This window comes from Muntiacus reevesi, chromosome 2, assembly GCF_963930625.1.
Source record: "Muntiacus reevesi chromosome 2, mMunRee1.1, whole genome shotgun sequence".
Taxonomy (NCBI): domain Eukaryota; kingdom Metazoa; phylum Chordata; class Mammalia; order Artiodactyla; family Cervidae; genus Muntiacus; species Muntiacus reevesi.
In genome coordinates, this window is record NC_089250.1 from 220,883,265 (window position 1) to 220,899,992 (window position 16,728).

At 41.9% G+C, this 16,728-nt stretch overlaps 1 protein-coding gene across 1 annotated transcript; it reads left to right on the top strand.

Annotated features, from left to right (window-relative positions):
• The first annotated feature begins 2,321 nt into the window (after positions 1-2,321).
• DYNLRB2 (dynein light chain roadblock-type 2) lies at positions 2,322-12,647 on the top strand. Its single transcript, XM_065920432.1, has 4 exons — positions 2,322-2,453; positions 4,742-4,817; positions 10,957-11,124; positions 12,396-12,647. Exons 1-4 carry the CDS (start codon positions 2,451-2,453, stop codon positions 12,437-12,439), a joined length of 291 nt encoding a protein of 96 aa, XP_065776504.1. The 5' UTR covers positions 2,322-2,450; the 3' UTR covers positions 12,440-12,647.
• The last annotated feature ends 4,081 nt before the right edge of the window (positions 12,648-16,728 follow it).

Genomic DNA, 16,728 nt, shown 5'->3' on the forward strand with positions numbered 1-16,728 from the left:
ACAGAAGAGAAAAAGAGAAAGAGGGGTTCCCATATACTAAGCACGGGTATAGGGAACGTGATAGATGCTGCCAAGAACTTTATACAGCACAGCTCTGGATAGTCACTATAGTCCCTCAAAAAGCATAAAAATTAAACCATGCTACCTCCAAGGAATAATTAGAAGTGAAAATCAATACGGAGAAAATGGCTCATATTCTCCTCATTGATTTTCTGTGCACACGGAGTCAAACTTGACTGTTGGTTGGAAGTCAGCTTGGCTACTTCTTATTACTTTTTTCAGCAGTTGGATACTCTTGTCAGTGCCTTTCATGGCGGAGTCTCTCTTTGCGCTAATCACAGCTGTCAGCTATTGAATGAGTTTGACACCCTGACTTCAGAAAGGAGGGGATTCACAGACCATGCATATGCAGTCAGTTCCTTCATTAATGCTGACTGACATCAGCGATAACATGGTGCACTGCCACTGATTTTTAGAAGCAAAACAAATGGCTGCACAACCAAGTAGGAATCTCCTGGATCCAAAACACCCAGAGAGCCTAAGAATCAGTGTTTATACAATTCATCCAGTATTGCAGTATATGCCTACACTTTTATCACTGAAAAGCATACAAGCAATCAGTGCAGAACTAGATCTGCAAACACACACACCAGCTCCTCCCCCAGAATCTCAGTTGCCCATTCCAAACGACCTTGGCTGGAGTGTCAAGTGTGGAGTGACAAGGGGGTATGAGTTAGCCATTGTGACTTGGCTTTTTGAGAAGCAGTAAGTTTCTCAAAGGGGGAAAAAAAACTGAAGCAGAACTAGAGCTTCAGTGAGTATTTTTGTACATAACATAGTACCATAAAAGGGTAAGACTCCAAGCTGAAATGGATCATCTAGTCCCAAGTCAAGTTCAAAATGTTTCCAGGGCATCCCTGACCAGGAAGACGACCTATTCAGATTCTAGATGACTTCCCTAGCAATAACCATGCCTTGTTTGGTGTGACGCACTTATTGGAAACAAAAGCACAAACTGAGTCAGTATTACAGGGAGTCACTATAGCGGGGTCCCTATGGAAATGCCGTCCCAACTTGACCACTTATATTTAGTGCATGCACGCTCACTCACTAAGTCATATCCAACTCTCTTTCAATCCCATGGACCAGGCTCCTCTGTCCATGGGGTTTTCTAGGCGAGAATAATGGAGTGGGTTACCAATTCCTTCTCCAGGGCATCTTCCCCACCCAGGGATGGAACCCATGTCTTCTGCTTGGCAGGTGGATTCTTTACCACTGAGCCACTAGGGAAGACCTGTCTAGAGTTCAGTCATTCAAGCTCTCTTCAAACCCCAGGAGGAGATGCCAACCCAACCACAAAATTTTCCCACTGTGTCTCACATACACTCTGTGTCTTCCTCCCAGACTACCAAGATACATCAATGCCCCTCAGAAAACCAAGAGACTTGTAACCATCCCTAGTTGACCTTTAACTTGTTTCCTCCCTCAGTTCCTCAAAGACCCAATGGACTGCTCTTCTACGGAGATTTGCAGAATCTCAGCACTAACCTGCCATTTTTCAGCAACTCAGAAATGTGGGCAAATGACTTTGTAAAAAATAAAATACAGTCCGACTGGGTTAAGTGTAAGTACTGGGAAGCAGCAGCACTACAACTGAGGGAAGAGCAGCTTGGGGGTGCTACAACCACAGAAGAACCTAAGACGTTATGCTGACACTTCACCTACGGTGTTGGGGGTGGGGAGATGTAATTTAATAAATATATATTTACTATATACTGCGATATATACACTTATTATACACACACACACACATATATATATGTCTTCAATTAAAAAGAAATGTCCTTGGTTGGGGGGGGGGGGTAACAAACCTGTCAGCCCCGCACGCGGCAGCGCTTCAGGAACTACTCCGCGGGTCACAGGGCAGCTGAGTCTATACCAAATATCACCCCAGGGTCAGACGGAACCACCCCGGTTTATTTGCTCCAGGACACATATCACACTTGGACAGTACTGCTTCGTTTGTCGCGCATTTTGTCTGTCTCCCGTTCTAGAATGTACCACAGGCCCAGAGAGCGGGACATGGTAAGTGATCAATAAATCGTTCTTGAACGGAGAACTGGCGGTTACCGAACGCGTACCTCAAGGAATGACTGATTGAAACTTCGAACGAACGACTCGAAGCCTGGCCTAAGTACCTCAGTTCTCCTCAGCTCAGGTGAGTGCTCGGAGTAACGGTCCCCAGCCGGGCTACGGCGGCCGGGAGGGTCAAGCCAGTTCCGGGCGGAAGTGCAAGCGTCGCAGGGCCCGCCCTACGCGCACGCAGGCGCGGATGCCCACGCTTCCGGGAGCTCACTTCCTCCACTGTCTCCTAGCAACGGCTGGAAGCGTTGTTGACATCCCGGGCCGCGGTGGCGCAGGTCTGAGCCCAGAGTCTCGCCGCCCATAAGATGGTAAATCCGGGGTCTCTGTCAACAACCCGCCCGCCAAGGGTGCCGACAGGCAGGGTCCCTTCGCTGCCCAGTTCTCGGGGCCCTGAGGAAGGCTTGAGAGCTCCAGAAGCTTCTTGGAGGGGCGACACGGAGACGCTGGAGGGACCAGAGGGGGCGACCGTGGAGGAAGGGAAGATGTGTAGATGGGGGAAGCTTTCTTGGGGAATAGATATCTAGGGCTGTCTTCTGGGGCTAATACTTGAGGAGGAAGAATATCGAGAAAGAGATATGGAAGGGATGAAAGATCCTGAGGGGGATGAGAAATCTCCTCGACAGCGAGGGAAGTTTGAAAGGGGAAGAGGCACCATGGAGGAGAGAAAAATCACCCTGAGAGGAAAGAAAGACATGGGACAGGGAGCTCAAGGGAATGGAGATGTGGGAGAAGGAGGAGCTATTGAGAGAGAAGAAAGAAAATTAAAGAGAAAAGAGGAAATAGGGATGGGAGAAGAGAGGCGAAGAAAAGGAAAATGGAGAAAGAGGAAAGGTCGAAAAAGAACAAACCGAAAGCGTTTTTTGGTGTTTGTGTGTGTGTGTGTGTGTGTGTTTTGTTTTGTTTTGTTTTTAAGGAGTGAAAAGGTATTGGTGATGGGAATTAAGAGACTGTATTAGGAGGGCTCAGAAATCACGAAAGGAAAAAACACCTGGAAAATAGAGGGACAGGCTGGGACAAGCAGAGAGAGAAGAGTAAAACAGAAAATGATAAAGAGGTCAGCGGATGTAAGGAGTTGTGGACGCTGTCCTATAGATGGCACAAAAAAAGTAGTTATTTAATCCCCTGGTCAGGTATTATGCTTTAGTGCTGCTGCTGCTGCTAAGTCGCTTCAGTCGTGTCCGACTCTGATGCTTTCGTGCAGTGTTTCCCAAAGAGAGATGCAAACATGAGTTGCTACTTTAAGATGGCTCAGAAATACCAAAAACCACAGAGTGAATCACATCAGAAAAAGTTATTCCTCTTTCATTTTTTTCAGTCTCCAGGAGAGACTTTCTGGCACTTTTAGGTCCTTTTAATGCCACTATCATCTATCCTCAAGTAGTTTTGATTTTTCACCTGAAGTGCAAACCTCAGGCTCATAATTTTCATTGGAGTAGAATTTAATAATATGTTCTCTCTTTTTTTATGGTTATTTCTGCCTGTGACAAATGATATAGGCTTTGCATTTGTGGTAGTGATGTATAGTTTCCTTTTAAAATGCATTCATTTAAACTTTTAGCAGTGAGATAATTCTAAAAATGTGCTGGGTGAATAATATAGATGGTATTTATAATGGCAGAAATTGAAAACCTGGTACACGAATGCCTGAAATTTAGAAAACACCTGCTATAGTGGTGGAAAGAGGAAAAAAGTGCTCCTGCCCACATTAGGGTCAAAAGAAAACTGAGTCAAAAGAAAACTCAAATGACAAAAGTAACATAATGTTCACCCATACAATGTTGGAAAGAAAATTATTTCATAAACCCTCATCAAAAGACTCTGCAGAATACTGTTTGAATTCAGAATATCCAGGGATTACTCTGTTATGAAAAATATGCAGGCTAGAAAATATTATTCTTAATTTTAGTGTTTGTAGAAGGAAAGAAACTTGTGGGAAGAAACTTGTACAGTATAGTCTATACATAAGATTCAGAAAGCTAAATTTAAAACTCAGTAATGGGATTATAACATTCATGGTTGAACATTCAGCTTGCCCTGAGATCCAGGCTGTAGTTAGCAATAGAATCCTGGGATACATTGTTCTCACAGAATATTTTTAATTTAATCATCTGAACTCCCAGTTAGATGACATTTACAACTGAGAATATGATTTCTTATTAAATGATGCTTTTAGAAGGAAGGAGGTAGTAATATAGCTCTATAAATATTGTTTAATCTATAATGTAGAAATGGGATTTTTCGTATGAATACAGAAAGATCAATGAATGAAAGATGACCAGGAGCAGATTTCTGTCCAACATAATACTTTTCCAGTGAATAGAGACAGATAAAAATGAAGTGAGCTCTTGTGAGGCAAGATTTCTGTCTCAGCAAAAGTCCAGGGCAAGATATTTTTCAGGGTTATATGTAGAGAGTCTTATGTAAGTTTGCCTATGGGTCTTGACAGTTTCAAAGCTCTCTTCCAAAAGCTGAGATTTAGCATCCAATACCTTAGTTTAAGAAGACAAAGGAGTAGGGATCTTTCTAAACATTACTCTCTTTAGGACTGGGGTCACCATGAAGACTCTGGTTAATTTTTTTTCCTGATCTCTTCCAGGCAGAGGTGGAGGAAACCCTAAAGAGGATCCAGAGCCACAAAGGGGTTATAGGAACGATGGTTGTAAATGCAGAAGGTAAATACATCATAGGCTGCCTTCTTGACACACAGAAGCAGACCAAGAGCATTTTTGTTGTATGAAGTCTTAGGCAAACATCTTGGAATTTTAAATCAAAAGTATATTTTACATATTTTAGCTGTATCATTTACTTATCAAATATCTATTGTGTGTCTATTAATTACATGCCAAACACTCTGCTAAGAGGTAGGGAAATAAAATTTTTAATGTATATATATTCCTAAGAAGTGCTGTACATTGCCTAATTTTTAAAGCTTTGGTAAACTCTCTTCTAACATTTCAGGAGGAGCTGTAAAACTATTACAATGAAGACAAGAATACCATTGTTGGCAGTTTGCTTTCATTTTGAAATTGTAAAGTACACAGTTTCAATCTTCATTTGAAAAGAAATTGTTCCTTTGCCATAGTTCATGAAATCTTTGAGGATTGATTTTAATGTAATTTATAGTATAGTCTTCATGGTTATAGTTTCAGAAGGGCCAATACGTTTCCACCTATTAAATCTGTAGACTTTTACCAGAAACTTGCCTATTAACAGTCTGCAGAGCCTTCTCTCTGGCACGTTGCTCCATGCTCAGCTATGGTGGCAGCCTCTTAAAGGCTTCTGCTGGCTTCATTGCCGATTCAGGCATCTGTAAGGGTGAGAGGTGCCACAGATCCCAGAGCGTTAGTTGAAACAAGAGTAGCTACTTCCCATAATTCATGATATAACCATGGAATTGGCACACTGCCAGCTCAGTGCTTGGCAACGGACTCTCACAGCTAATCATTATTATGGAGCAAATCCATCAATAAATATTTATTGAGCAACTACCCACTGAAAGTCTGTTTAAGCTCTGAACTTCAATCCCTTATTATTAAAAACGGAAAATAACCTACTTTACTGATGATTGTGACAACTAAGTGAAATAATAATTGTCAAGGGCCTGGCACAATATCCAATACTTAACAGAATCGTAATGAAGTAGTTCTGTGAATGTGGAAATTTTTAATTTATTTGTACAGATAAAATATTTGATGTGTTTTACAAAATAATAAAATTTTAAAATGCCCAGTGTCAAGTGAATGTCAAGTAACAAATTGACCCAGCTTGAGTGATCATGAGGGAGAGGTTTTCACATCAGCCTACAGGTAAATCAAGAGTTATGCCTAATATTTCCAGGAGGGAGTCCAGTCTGAATGCATTGTTCTGGTTGAACTGATTTTAGTCCCAGGCATTTGCATATGTTCCATCACAGGACCTAAGATGGATTATTTGGAGGACTTCACAGAGAAGCTGTATTTGTTTTCTTTGGCTGCCATAACAAAACACCACATACTTAGTGGCTTAAAAAGATTAGATGTTTATTTTCTCTCAGTTGTGGAAGGCTAGAAGTTGAAATCAAGGTGTCAGTGGTCCAGGCTTTCTTCAAAGAAGCATCCTTCCTTGCCTCTCTCCCAGCTTCTGGTGAGTTCCAGCAATCCTTGCTGTGTTTGCCTGAGGATGCATGACTCCCACCTCTGCCTCCATCATCGTGTATGTTTTCCTCTTTGTGCTGTTTTCTCTTCTTATAAGGACCCCAGTCATACTGATCTAGTATGACCTCACATCTTCAAAGACCCTATTTATATATAAGATCACATTCTAAGGTTTAGGGGAGGCTTGAATTTTGGAGAGGACTCTATTCAACCCACCTGGTGGCTCAGACAGTAAAGAATCTGCCTGCAATGCAGAGGACCTGGGTTTGATCCCTGGTTCAGGAAAATCCCCTGGAGAAGGAAATGGCCACCTACTCCAGTATTCTTGCCTGGAAAATTCCATTGACAGAGGAGCCTAGTGGGCTACAATCCACGGGGTCGCAAAGAGTCAGATACAACTTAGCAACTAACTCCAGTAGGTTCATTCACCAATCCTGACACCCAGGACAATGTGTCTAATGGCAGACTTAGTCTAAAGTTCATAATCCTGGCAATATGCTTTAAATGTCTGAAAAATATCCTACCTTTTCATCTGTAATTCCACTCCTGGGACTTTATTTAATGAGTAATGAAGAAAAGATTTAGGTGCAAAGGATCTCACAGAGGCATCATGTATAAGAGCCATAAAGCGAAAGTCACTCAGTCGTGTCCGACTCTTTACAACCCCATGGACTATACAGTCCATGGAATTCTCTAGGCCAGAATACTGGAGTGGGTACCCTTCCCCTTCTCCAGCAGATCTTCCCAGCCCAGGGATCAAACCCAGTTCTCCCGCAATAAATACACAGACAAATAAGTAAATAAATTTCTCCCAACAGTGGGGAAATTTTTGAATTAATTATGTAATATTTACTCAATAAACCATTACTCTATTTAAAATGTTGAAGAATATTTAGAGTCATGAAAAACTACTCACAATATTAGATGGAAAAAAAAGCAGGAAACGAAGCAGTAACCAGTATTTTTAAATCCTGAATACAGCCAGGCACACATACACACTGAAATTTGGAAGAAAAGGCAGGGATGTGTTACGGTGATTATTTCTTGAGCAGTTGAATTAAAAATGACTTATTTTCCTGAGGTCTCTCAATTAACACTTTTCTCATCCAAGAGTAGCACAATATTATTTTTCATACTCATTAACTTCTAATTAACCTCTACTAGGAAAAGGTTGTGTTAAGGTTCAGGGCACTTTTCTGGAAGGGAAATTAACCTTTTCCCAAAAAATATAAATGAGGGGCTTATTGTTATGGTCAGATTATTAACAACTAGAGTGTATGACAAGGATGTTTATTAATAGCATATAGTATAAGTTGTGTGACTAGAATGAAATGAAATACTCCATCTCAACAGGCTTCTCAGGTTTAAATGAATGTGCCATTTATTACAATGTAGCTTTGCAGCATTCAGAAGTCCCATGAAATTTAACACTGTAAATATTTAACTAAACTTCTGTTTGTGTGTTCTCATTCTCCACCAATGGTTTTAGTTGATTAATTCCAGGCAAATCATTTTAACAGATTTTTAGGTTTTTAATTGTGGTGAGGTAAGCCTTCTACCATGTTTTTACATTTAAATCTTATCCTCTGCCACGTTCAATAGAGTCCTTTGGTTTCACTATTTGAAACATAGACTTATCCATGACAATGAAGTGAGCTTATCAGTTTAACCCAATGCTGAGGGGTATAGGTTTTTGTTAGATTCTTTGTTAACATTGATTTCCCATTTATAATATAATTCATTGTTTACAATATTACAGCCCTGATCACTGAACTAGATACTAGTGAACATGCATATTTGTTTCCCAGACAGTCATATCCGTTGTATATTCTTACGTATATAAGCCTGATTTCTGCAGGCTCTTAATTTTGAATATTCTTGACATTTCTAACAACCCATCATTTGAGTTTCATTAGATTTTATCCAGCCATCCAGCCATTTCCTTTTATTTTTGAAATATAATCTAGCAACCAAAATACAAGTGTACAGTTGAAGAGTACCACCTTAGTGGGATCATAAAGAGTCATATTTTTAAAGCAGTATCATAAATTTAGGAATATTGAATTTATAGTCTTTGTTCTAGAAGTTACATTTTAGGAATTTATCCTACACACATGTGTATACAAATGTGAAATGGCATCCACACAGACATATTCTGTCACCTTGTTCATAAAAGGCAAAGATTGGGAACAGCCCAAATGCTTGTCAGGAAGACAAATTAGTTACGTGCATGACAAAGCATCCGTTCAACAGTCGCATTATACAGCCATTAACAGGAGTGCCCTAGCCTTATGTGGACTGAGTGCAACAACTTCCCAAGTATATCAAATGGAAGAAGTTAAGGTACAGAATAGAGAATGATACAGTTAAAGAATACAAGCATGAACATACTTGAAGAGACTTGGACTATCTCTGCAAGGATACCAAAAAAACTCAGAGCAGTGGTTACCTCTCAGAAGCAGAAGTGGGTGCATTTTATACCATGTGCTAAAATTACTTCCTAATAAATTGTTTTTTAATTACCTCACACGGTCCCAAGCAAGAACTCAATAAACATTTGTTGATTGATTTTTTTCCCCCAAGGGTCCACAGCAATATGAAGAACTCCAAGAGTTTCCACGGTGCACACTTATTATTCAGGAAGGCTAGGTCTATTATTTATTGACTTGAATCATGAATAGACTGACTAAGTAGGCCCGAGCATCTGATTCATAATCTTGTCATCTGCACTTTAAATAATTTATTCTGCTTGTATTTCTTTTTTGACACTGAGCAATGCAGACTTTGTAGGTAGTCACTCTTTATGATGCAAAATAAAACTGGTCAAAAAGCGCTTTTCAAAGGTTGAGTGCTTGCTCCACTTTCAGCTTCCTGCTTGGTGAAGACACACACGTTGTGATGGTTCCCCGGATGTGAAAGACAGAACTTCTCCAGACTTCTGGAGAGAAAGTGGCCAGCAAACAATAATACAGAAATTAACAAGTTTTCTATGGAACCTTATTTACTGGAAAGGTTTTCCTTATAAATATCGTAGTCCTCATCTTGTTTGGCAAGACCGACTCTGGAGAGAATGGATATCTTAAAGGGGAAGGAAATTAGTCTGTTTCAAAGTCAGAGTCGAGGCTCTCAAAGATTTTCTTGAAACATACACAAAGTCCCAAGTTAGAAGCACTCAGATCAGTTTCTGGAGCTACATTCTCTGAGGGAAAAAAACCATGAGAGCCATGTTAGCCATTTTTATTGATGGGCCTTCATTCAGGTTCCTGAGGAACTTGACAGCAATCCCAGATTCACCTTCATATGTCCCCCAAAACTCAAGGCACATTTGCAAATCAAATCCCTGGAATTCTCTGGCTTATCTGGTAGTTTTCAAAATATTATGAAGGTTGGCTCTGATTAGATACAATATATGTAAAATACCTAGCACAGCACCTGTTCCATAATAAGTATGGAGTGACCTGAATAGAGGCTGGATTGATTTGAACGGAATTAAATTACACTCGCATATTCGTCTGGCTAGGTTTTTTTCAGCTAAATTAATAGCTTCTGTTTTACACTCATAATGAAACAATAGAGCACACAAGTAGCCAAATTTAATCACACTTAAACCAAGAATAAGTGCAAACCAGGGAATCCCCAGTCAAACTACAGCATCTTTGTTGCTGTGTTTTCTAGCATAAAAATTAAGGTTTGCAAAATACTGTATGAAGAAGTTACGAAAACCCCTTTTGATTTACTCTCTAGCATGTGCAGATACCCCCCTTCTATCTCTGGTCTCAGGAAACTAGCACCATGTCACAAGTGGACTTTTCACAGTTTTTCACAGTGAACTCACTGTAGACAGGGTGCTTCAGTTCAGTTCAGTCACTCAGTCGTGTCCAACTCTTTGCGACCCCATGAATTGCAGCACGCCAGGCCTCCCTGTCCATCACCAACTCCCGGAGTCTACCCAAACCCATGCCCATCGAGTTGGTGATGCCATCCAGCCATCTCATCCTCTGTCATCCGCTTCTCCTCCTCCCCCCAATCCCTCCCAGCATCGGGGTCTTTTCCAATGAGTCAACTTTGCGCATGAGGTGGCCAAAGTATTGGAGTTTCAGCTTCAGCATCAGTCCTTCCAGTGAACACCCAGGACTGATCTCCTTTAGGATGGACTGGTTGGATCTCCTTGCAGTCCAAGGGACACTCAAGAGTCGCTTAGGAGAATGCATTTCATATAGAAACATGCTAAGTTACTACTGAAATAATCAATTAACAACTTCCAAAAGATTTGTGTACAGAAGTGTTCATCACCATTAGGTATGAAAACAAAAACACACAACCTAACAGTCCAATAGTAGGAGGTTGATTATATTATGATATATCCAAAGAATAGTAAAGTCTACAGCCACTAAAAATAATGTCGATGGCACCATCAACAAGGGAAACTTGTATGCTGCCCTTTGAGTGAAGAAAAAAGCAACAGTCAAATCTGCTATTATCATTTGATCCAACTAAATTTTAAAACCCATGTGGAGGCAGAAAGATTGGAAGGAAATAAAACTGTTCCAGTGAGTAATATGAGTCATCATTTTTTCTTCCTTTTAAAATTACCAGTATTTTCCAGTAGTTCTATGATGCACATATAACTTTTATAAAATGAAAAAAAAGTTTAACCCATAATTAAATCTCGCACTAGGCATCCCCATCCGAACGACCTTGGACAACTCAACAACAGTTCAGTACGCAGGTCTCCTTCATCAGCTGACCGTGAAAGCCAAGAGCACCGTCCGTGACATTGACCCTCAGAATGACCTAACTTTTCTTAGGATCAGATCCAAGAAACATGAAATCATGGTAGCTCCAGGTAATCTGGCACATTTCACACTTCAGGCATCTTTCTACTTTAATGGATAAAGGCTTTCTGTCTCAAAGGATGGCGATTGTGGGTTTTAACATGCAGTATGACTCTTCATGTTCCTCAGTTATAAAATGAAGAAGTTTGAATCTGAAAATTCCTTGAAATTAGTCAGGAAGTTGGATTTTGCCCATTTGTACCTGTTAGTCAAACGTTTAGGAGGTGTAGGCTTCCTGTTATGTGAACTTAGCACACGGACTTCCTGAAGAGTGGGAGAAATGTCTCCTGTCCAGGGGATAAAGCAGAGGGTGGATCAAAGGTCTTTCGGGTCTCAAACCTTCCCTGGGGTAGAGCCCATTCACAGGGGCCACCAAGAGCCAGCTGTCACAGAAATACTTCTTTCCTCGAAGGAGGTGCATTCACGATGTTAGTGGATGTCAGTGTAAAATAGGACTCAATGTTTCTAAATCTAATCTAGAGTAAACTTCTCTATAATGCAGCTGTAAAATCAGTCACCCACAAACTAAAGCTTTACCTACACCTGTGTTCTCACACAAACCGCACATTAGAATCACTTGGAGACCTTTTTAAAAATTTTTACCAATAGCTGGAACTCCACCCAAAACCAAAAGAATCTCTGGGGCTGGGCCCCAGGTAATGGCTGGCAAGCCACTGGTCTACACAAGGTCCAAGCAATGTGCTGAAGAGAAAAGCAGATGAGCTGAAGCATTCATTTATTAAATTTAATTTTTAGGGTAATCTACTCTTGCCTGGAAAATTCCATGGATGGAGGAGCCTGGTAGGCTACAGTCCATGGGGTCGCAAAGAGCTGGACATGGCTGAGTGACTTCACTTTCTTTCTTTCTATAGTTCATTTAGGAGAAGGAAATGGAAACCCACTCCAGTACTCTTGCCTGGAGAATCCCATGGATGGAGGGGCCTGGTGGGCTTCAGTCTATGTAGAGTCTATATAGAGTCTATGTAGAGTCGGACACGCCTAAGCAACTAACACACACAACACATAAGGTGGGCTCCCCTGGTGGCTCAGTGGTAAGGAATACCCCTGCCAATGTAGGAGATGCAGGTTTGATCCCTGGGCCAGGAAGATGCCTTGGAGTAAGAAATGGCAACCCACTCCAGCATTCTTGCCTGGGAAAATCCATGGACAGAGGAGACTGGTGGGTTACAGCTCATGGGGTTACAGAGAGTCAAACACGACTTAGTGACTAAACAACAACAAATTTTTAGGGTGGATTAACCTTGTCCATCTCTCTCCACAGATAAGGAATATCTTCTGATCGTCATTCAGAATCCGTGTGAATAGACCTGCAACAGCCAAATTCTGTCCTGTGATGCTGGGCGGAAAACACTTCACTCTTTAAAGATTCCTGAGGTTATAATCCAATCTACGTGTTCCTTTGGACAGTCCTTTCTATTTTTACATTTAAACTCTTTACGTGTCTCGTTTAGTCCCTTTTGAATGTATTGTAAATTTGTGATTTAACTATGTAATAAATCAGTTCTGGTAGTTATGTCACCTTTTTTTTTTTTTTCTTTTATTGAATTGGTAAAAATGTTTGTTCAGGGTTTTCCATAAGATGGCATGGAAAAACCGAATGAACTTTCTGGCCATACCCAAAACTGAAGCATTCTGGTGACAAGGCAGACGTCCTTGTGACTGTTCTTTAGTCTAGAAGCAAATATTCAACCCCCTGAATATTCTTCGGAAGGACTGATGCTGAAGCTGAAACTCCAAAACTTTGGCCACCTGATGCAAAGAACTGACTCATTTGAAAAGACCCTGATGCTGGGAAAGATTGAGGGCAGGAGGAGAAGGGGACGACAGAGGATGAGATGGTTGGAGGGCATCACTGACTCAATGGACATGAGCTTGAGTAAGCTCCAGGAGTTGGTGATGGACAGGGAGGCCTGGTGTGCTGCAGTCCACAGGGTCACAAGGAGTCGGACAGGACTGAGCGACTGAACTGAACTGAACGGCCACCAAGCATCAAAATAGAAGTGTGATTTTACCCATTGTGCGAACATGCCCAGGAGATTCAGCAGAGTCCCATGGGTTGGGGGGAGGCAGGGTGTCCCAACTCTGAAGGAGGGTTAAATGCCTTCCCAGGTTAACAAGGTAAGAGGTCAGGAGCATGGTCCTCAGCTGGATCAGCACCGCCACCTGCAACACTCCTCAGGCTTGTCCCTCCATCACACGAGCCTGAGCAGTTCCAGGAGCTGGTTCTGAGCAAGGACACACAAGTCTAAGGCTGCCTGGATAGCTTTTGAAGGGTCTTTGGGGGGGTTTTTTGACAATTTTTAAAATATTGAATTTATCACAATGTTGCTTCTGATTTATGGTTTTGTTTTGTGGCCCTGAGGCATGTCCGATCTTAGCTCCTCAACCACGGATCAAACCTGCACCCCCGGGACTGGGAGGCGCAGTCTTAACCACTGGACCACCAGGGAAGTCCCAGGAAGCTTTATTTCTACTGAGTATTTCAAACACTCAGAAAACAACAATGATTATAGAAAGAAAAAAAAACAAACAGATTTTCCATGACCCACAGAGCATAGATGTTAACCTTTTTGTCATATTTGCCTTATATCCTTTTTTTCCCTTATAGTTGTTTTATTTTGAGATCACTAAGGGTTCACATGAAATGGTAAGAAATAACATAGATCCTAACGTAGGATTCTAACCAGTTTCCACCATGGCAACATCTTTCAAAACTATAGTGCAATACCATAACCAGGAAGTGGACCCCAATTCAGCCTAGCCATGGAGCATTTCCATAAACACCAGAGTGCCTCATGGTACCCTTTTGCAGCAAGCCCCCGAACCACTGGCACCCACCAATCTGTACTCCATTTCTGTAATTCTGTCATGTCCAGAAGGTTGTTCGATAGATGGAATGACACAGGACGTAGCCTCTTGAGATTGACTTTTTTTTCACTCAGCATAAAGATTTCTGATTATTCACTTGAATTAAAAAGATTAAAACACAATGTATATATAATTTTATGGAGAGAAAGGAGTTGCTTTAAATAGGATTGTATTCCTTGCTGGCATGTTTCTTCCTCTTTTAAATAATATATGTACTGATCTGAATCCCTAAAAAATATTAACTGTTAAAATTTTAAAAACTAAATAGCATTATGGGTACAACTGCAGCCTGTCTTCCCCTCAAGGCCTTGGTTCTCTCCTTTCCCCGATGATTACTTTCTTGTCTGTCAGCTTTTAAGATGTCTCTAATTACTTATTTCGGCCCTCCTGGCCTGGCTGCTGCACATGCGGGCCTTCTCTAGCTGTGGGTGAGGGCTTCTCTCCACTGGTGGTGTGTGGATTTCTCACCATGGGGCTTCTCCCGAGAGAAGGTTCAGTAGGTGTGGCACATGGGCTTACTTGCCTCCAGGCGTGTGAAATCTTCCCAGAGCAGGAACTGAATCTGTTTCCCCCGCATTGACAGGCAAATTCGTAACCACCGAACTACCAGGGAAGCCCACCCAAAGGAGTCTTGTCGGATGCTCAAGTTACCTTGCACAGGGGTCCACAGGCACTTGCCCACAACTCCTCCAAGGCACGCCAAGGGTGAGGGACAGCGCAGGACAAGTCTAGTTCCACCCTGCCACAGCGCCAGCTGGCATCCTGGGAGCTACCATGGCCCCACTCAAGCAGAGTGTTAGTCGCTCAGTCATGCCCAACTCTTTGCAACCCCATGGACTGCAGCCCACCAGGCTCCTATGTCCATGGGATTTTCCAGGCAAGAGTACTGGAGTGGGTTGCCATTTCCTTCTCCAGGGGATCTTCCCAACCCAGGGGTCAAACCTGAGTCTCCTGCACTGCAGGTAGATTCTTTACCATCTGAGCTATGAGGGAAAGCCCCCACTCAAGCAGACCATAGTGTAATCTGAGCAGAAAGCAAGGGCTGAGGCAAAGCCCTCAGATGAAAGGGGTTTACTCAGCATGTGATGACAGGAGAGGAGGCAGGTCAAGGCTGAGAGAGACCATGGTGGCTGAAGTCAAACAGTTAAGTCTATCCGCACAACAGAAGTCTGCACCCCGCTGCAGATCTCAGTGCCCCTGGAAAGCAAGACCAACATGCATATACTCTGAAAATGCTTTCCAGATATTTGCAGTGTGGCTCCAGGCTGAGAGCCACTGCTGTTACTCAACAGTGGGTCCTACTGGGGTGGTGAGGAGAGGAACCCAAGACAACAGATAAATATTATACCCGTTCCAACCTGAGAACAGCCCTGCAGCTCCCCCACATCGTCCAGCCAGCTGAGCCCTAGATTTACAAAGAGGTTGCTGACTCTGTCTCTGGAGAGAACAGAACAAATGAAGAAATGAGCTTAAATTACAGCAAAAGTGTGTTCTAACTAAAAGGGGGATGAATAAACACAGAAGAGACAGATTGCAGAATAGAGAACCTATATACGATAGCACATATTTGACTTTCAAGCATTTCCCCCAACACTTTTTATTTTAAAAAATTTCAACATTGCAGAAGAAGAATCAACACCCACATAACTTTCACATTTACCCACTCAATATTTTACATTTCTTCATATCTCTCTCCGTATAGTTCATATATAGACTATATGGGTATATTATATACCCATAGCCTTAATATCACATTTAAGAAATGTATTAATTGATATAACAATATCAATTAATATAATAATATTATAATATAATAATATATTATAATAATAATATATTAATAATAATAATAATAATAATATAATATAACCATATATTTATGGTCATATTCAAATTTCCCCAGTGGTCCCTCATGTCCTTAATAGCTAATTTTTTAATCCTGCATTCTATCAAGGGTAGCATGTTACATTGGGTGGTCATGTCTCTAGCTTTTCAGTTGTTTTCAGAACCCCTATTTTCTATTCTTCACTTCAAGGTGGTATCAAATTTGTACTTGTTCTCCCTTGAGTCCCCATGCCATCTGCTCCCCTTCCCCCTTGAGCCCCTCCTGATTGGACCCAGGGGCTACATGTAAGAATAGAGGAAATTCAGGCCTAGAGCAGGTCTTCATCACAGATGACTGCTTCCCCTTCCTTCTGTCATGACTCAGAGACCAGACATACAACCATGGACCTAACCTCACCCTTCAACCCAAAGAGGTCTGGGTACCATAATAATACCCAGTGGTCCAGGGGACACTTCTACCTGTGCTGACCATCTCCACCATAAAGAACATCTTGTGAGAAGCCGAGCAGCAAGGAGATGCACTATTGATGGAGAGGATCATTGACGTCATCTATCTGAGTCCTTGGTGTCACAGGTGAAGGTTTCACCTGAGCCAGGTACGCAACGTCTTTCAGGAATCGAATATCTGAGTTTGTACTGAACCGGTCATGCTATGGGCTTCCCTGGTGGCTCAGACGGTAAAGAATCTGCCTGCAGTGTGAGAGATTGGAGTTCAATCCCTGGGTCGGGAAAATCTGGAGAAGGGAGTGGCTACCCACTCCAGTATTCCTGCCTGGAGAATCCCATGAACAGAGGAAACTAGTGGGCTACAGTCCATGGGGCCACAAGGAGTCGGACACCACTAAGCGACTAACACTTTCACTTCACTTTTCACTGTTTTG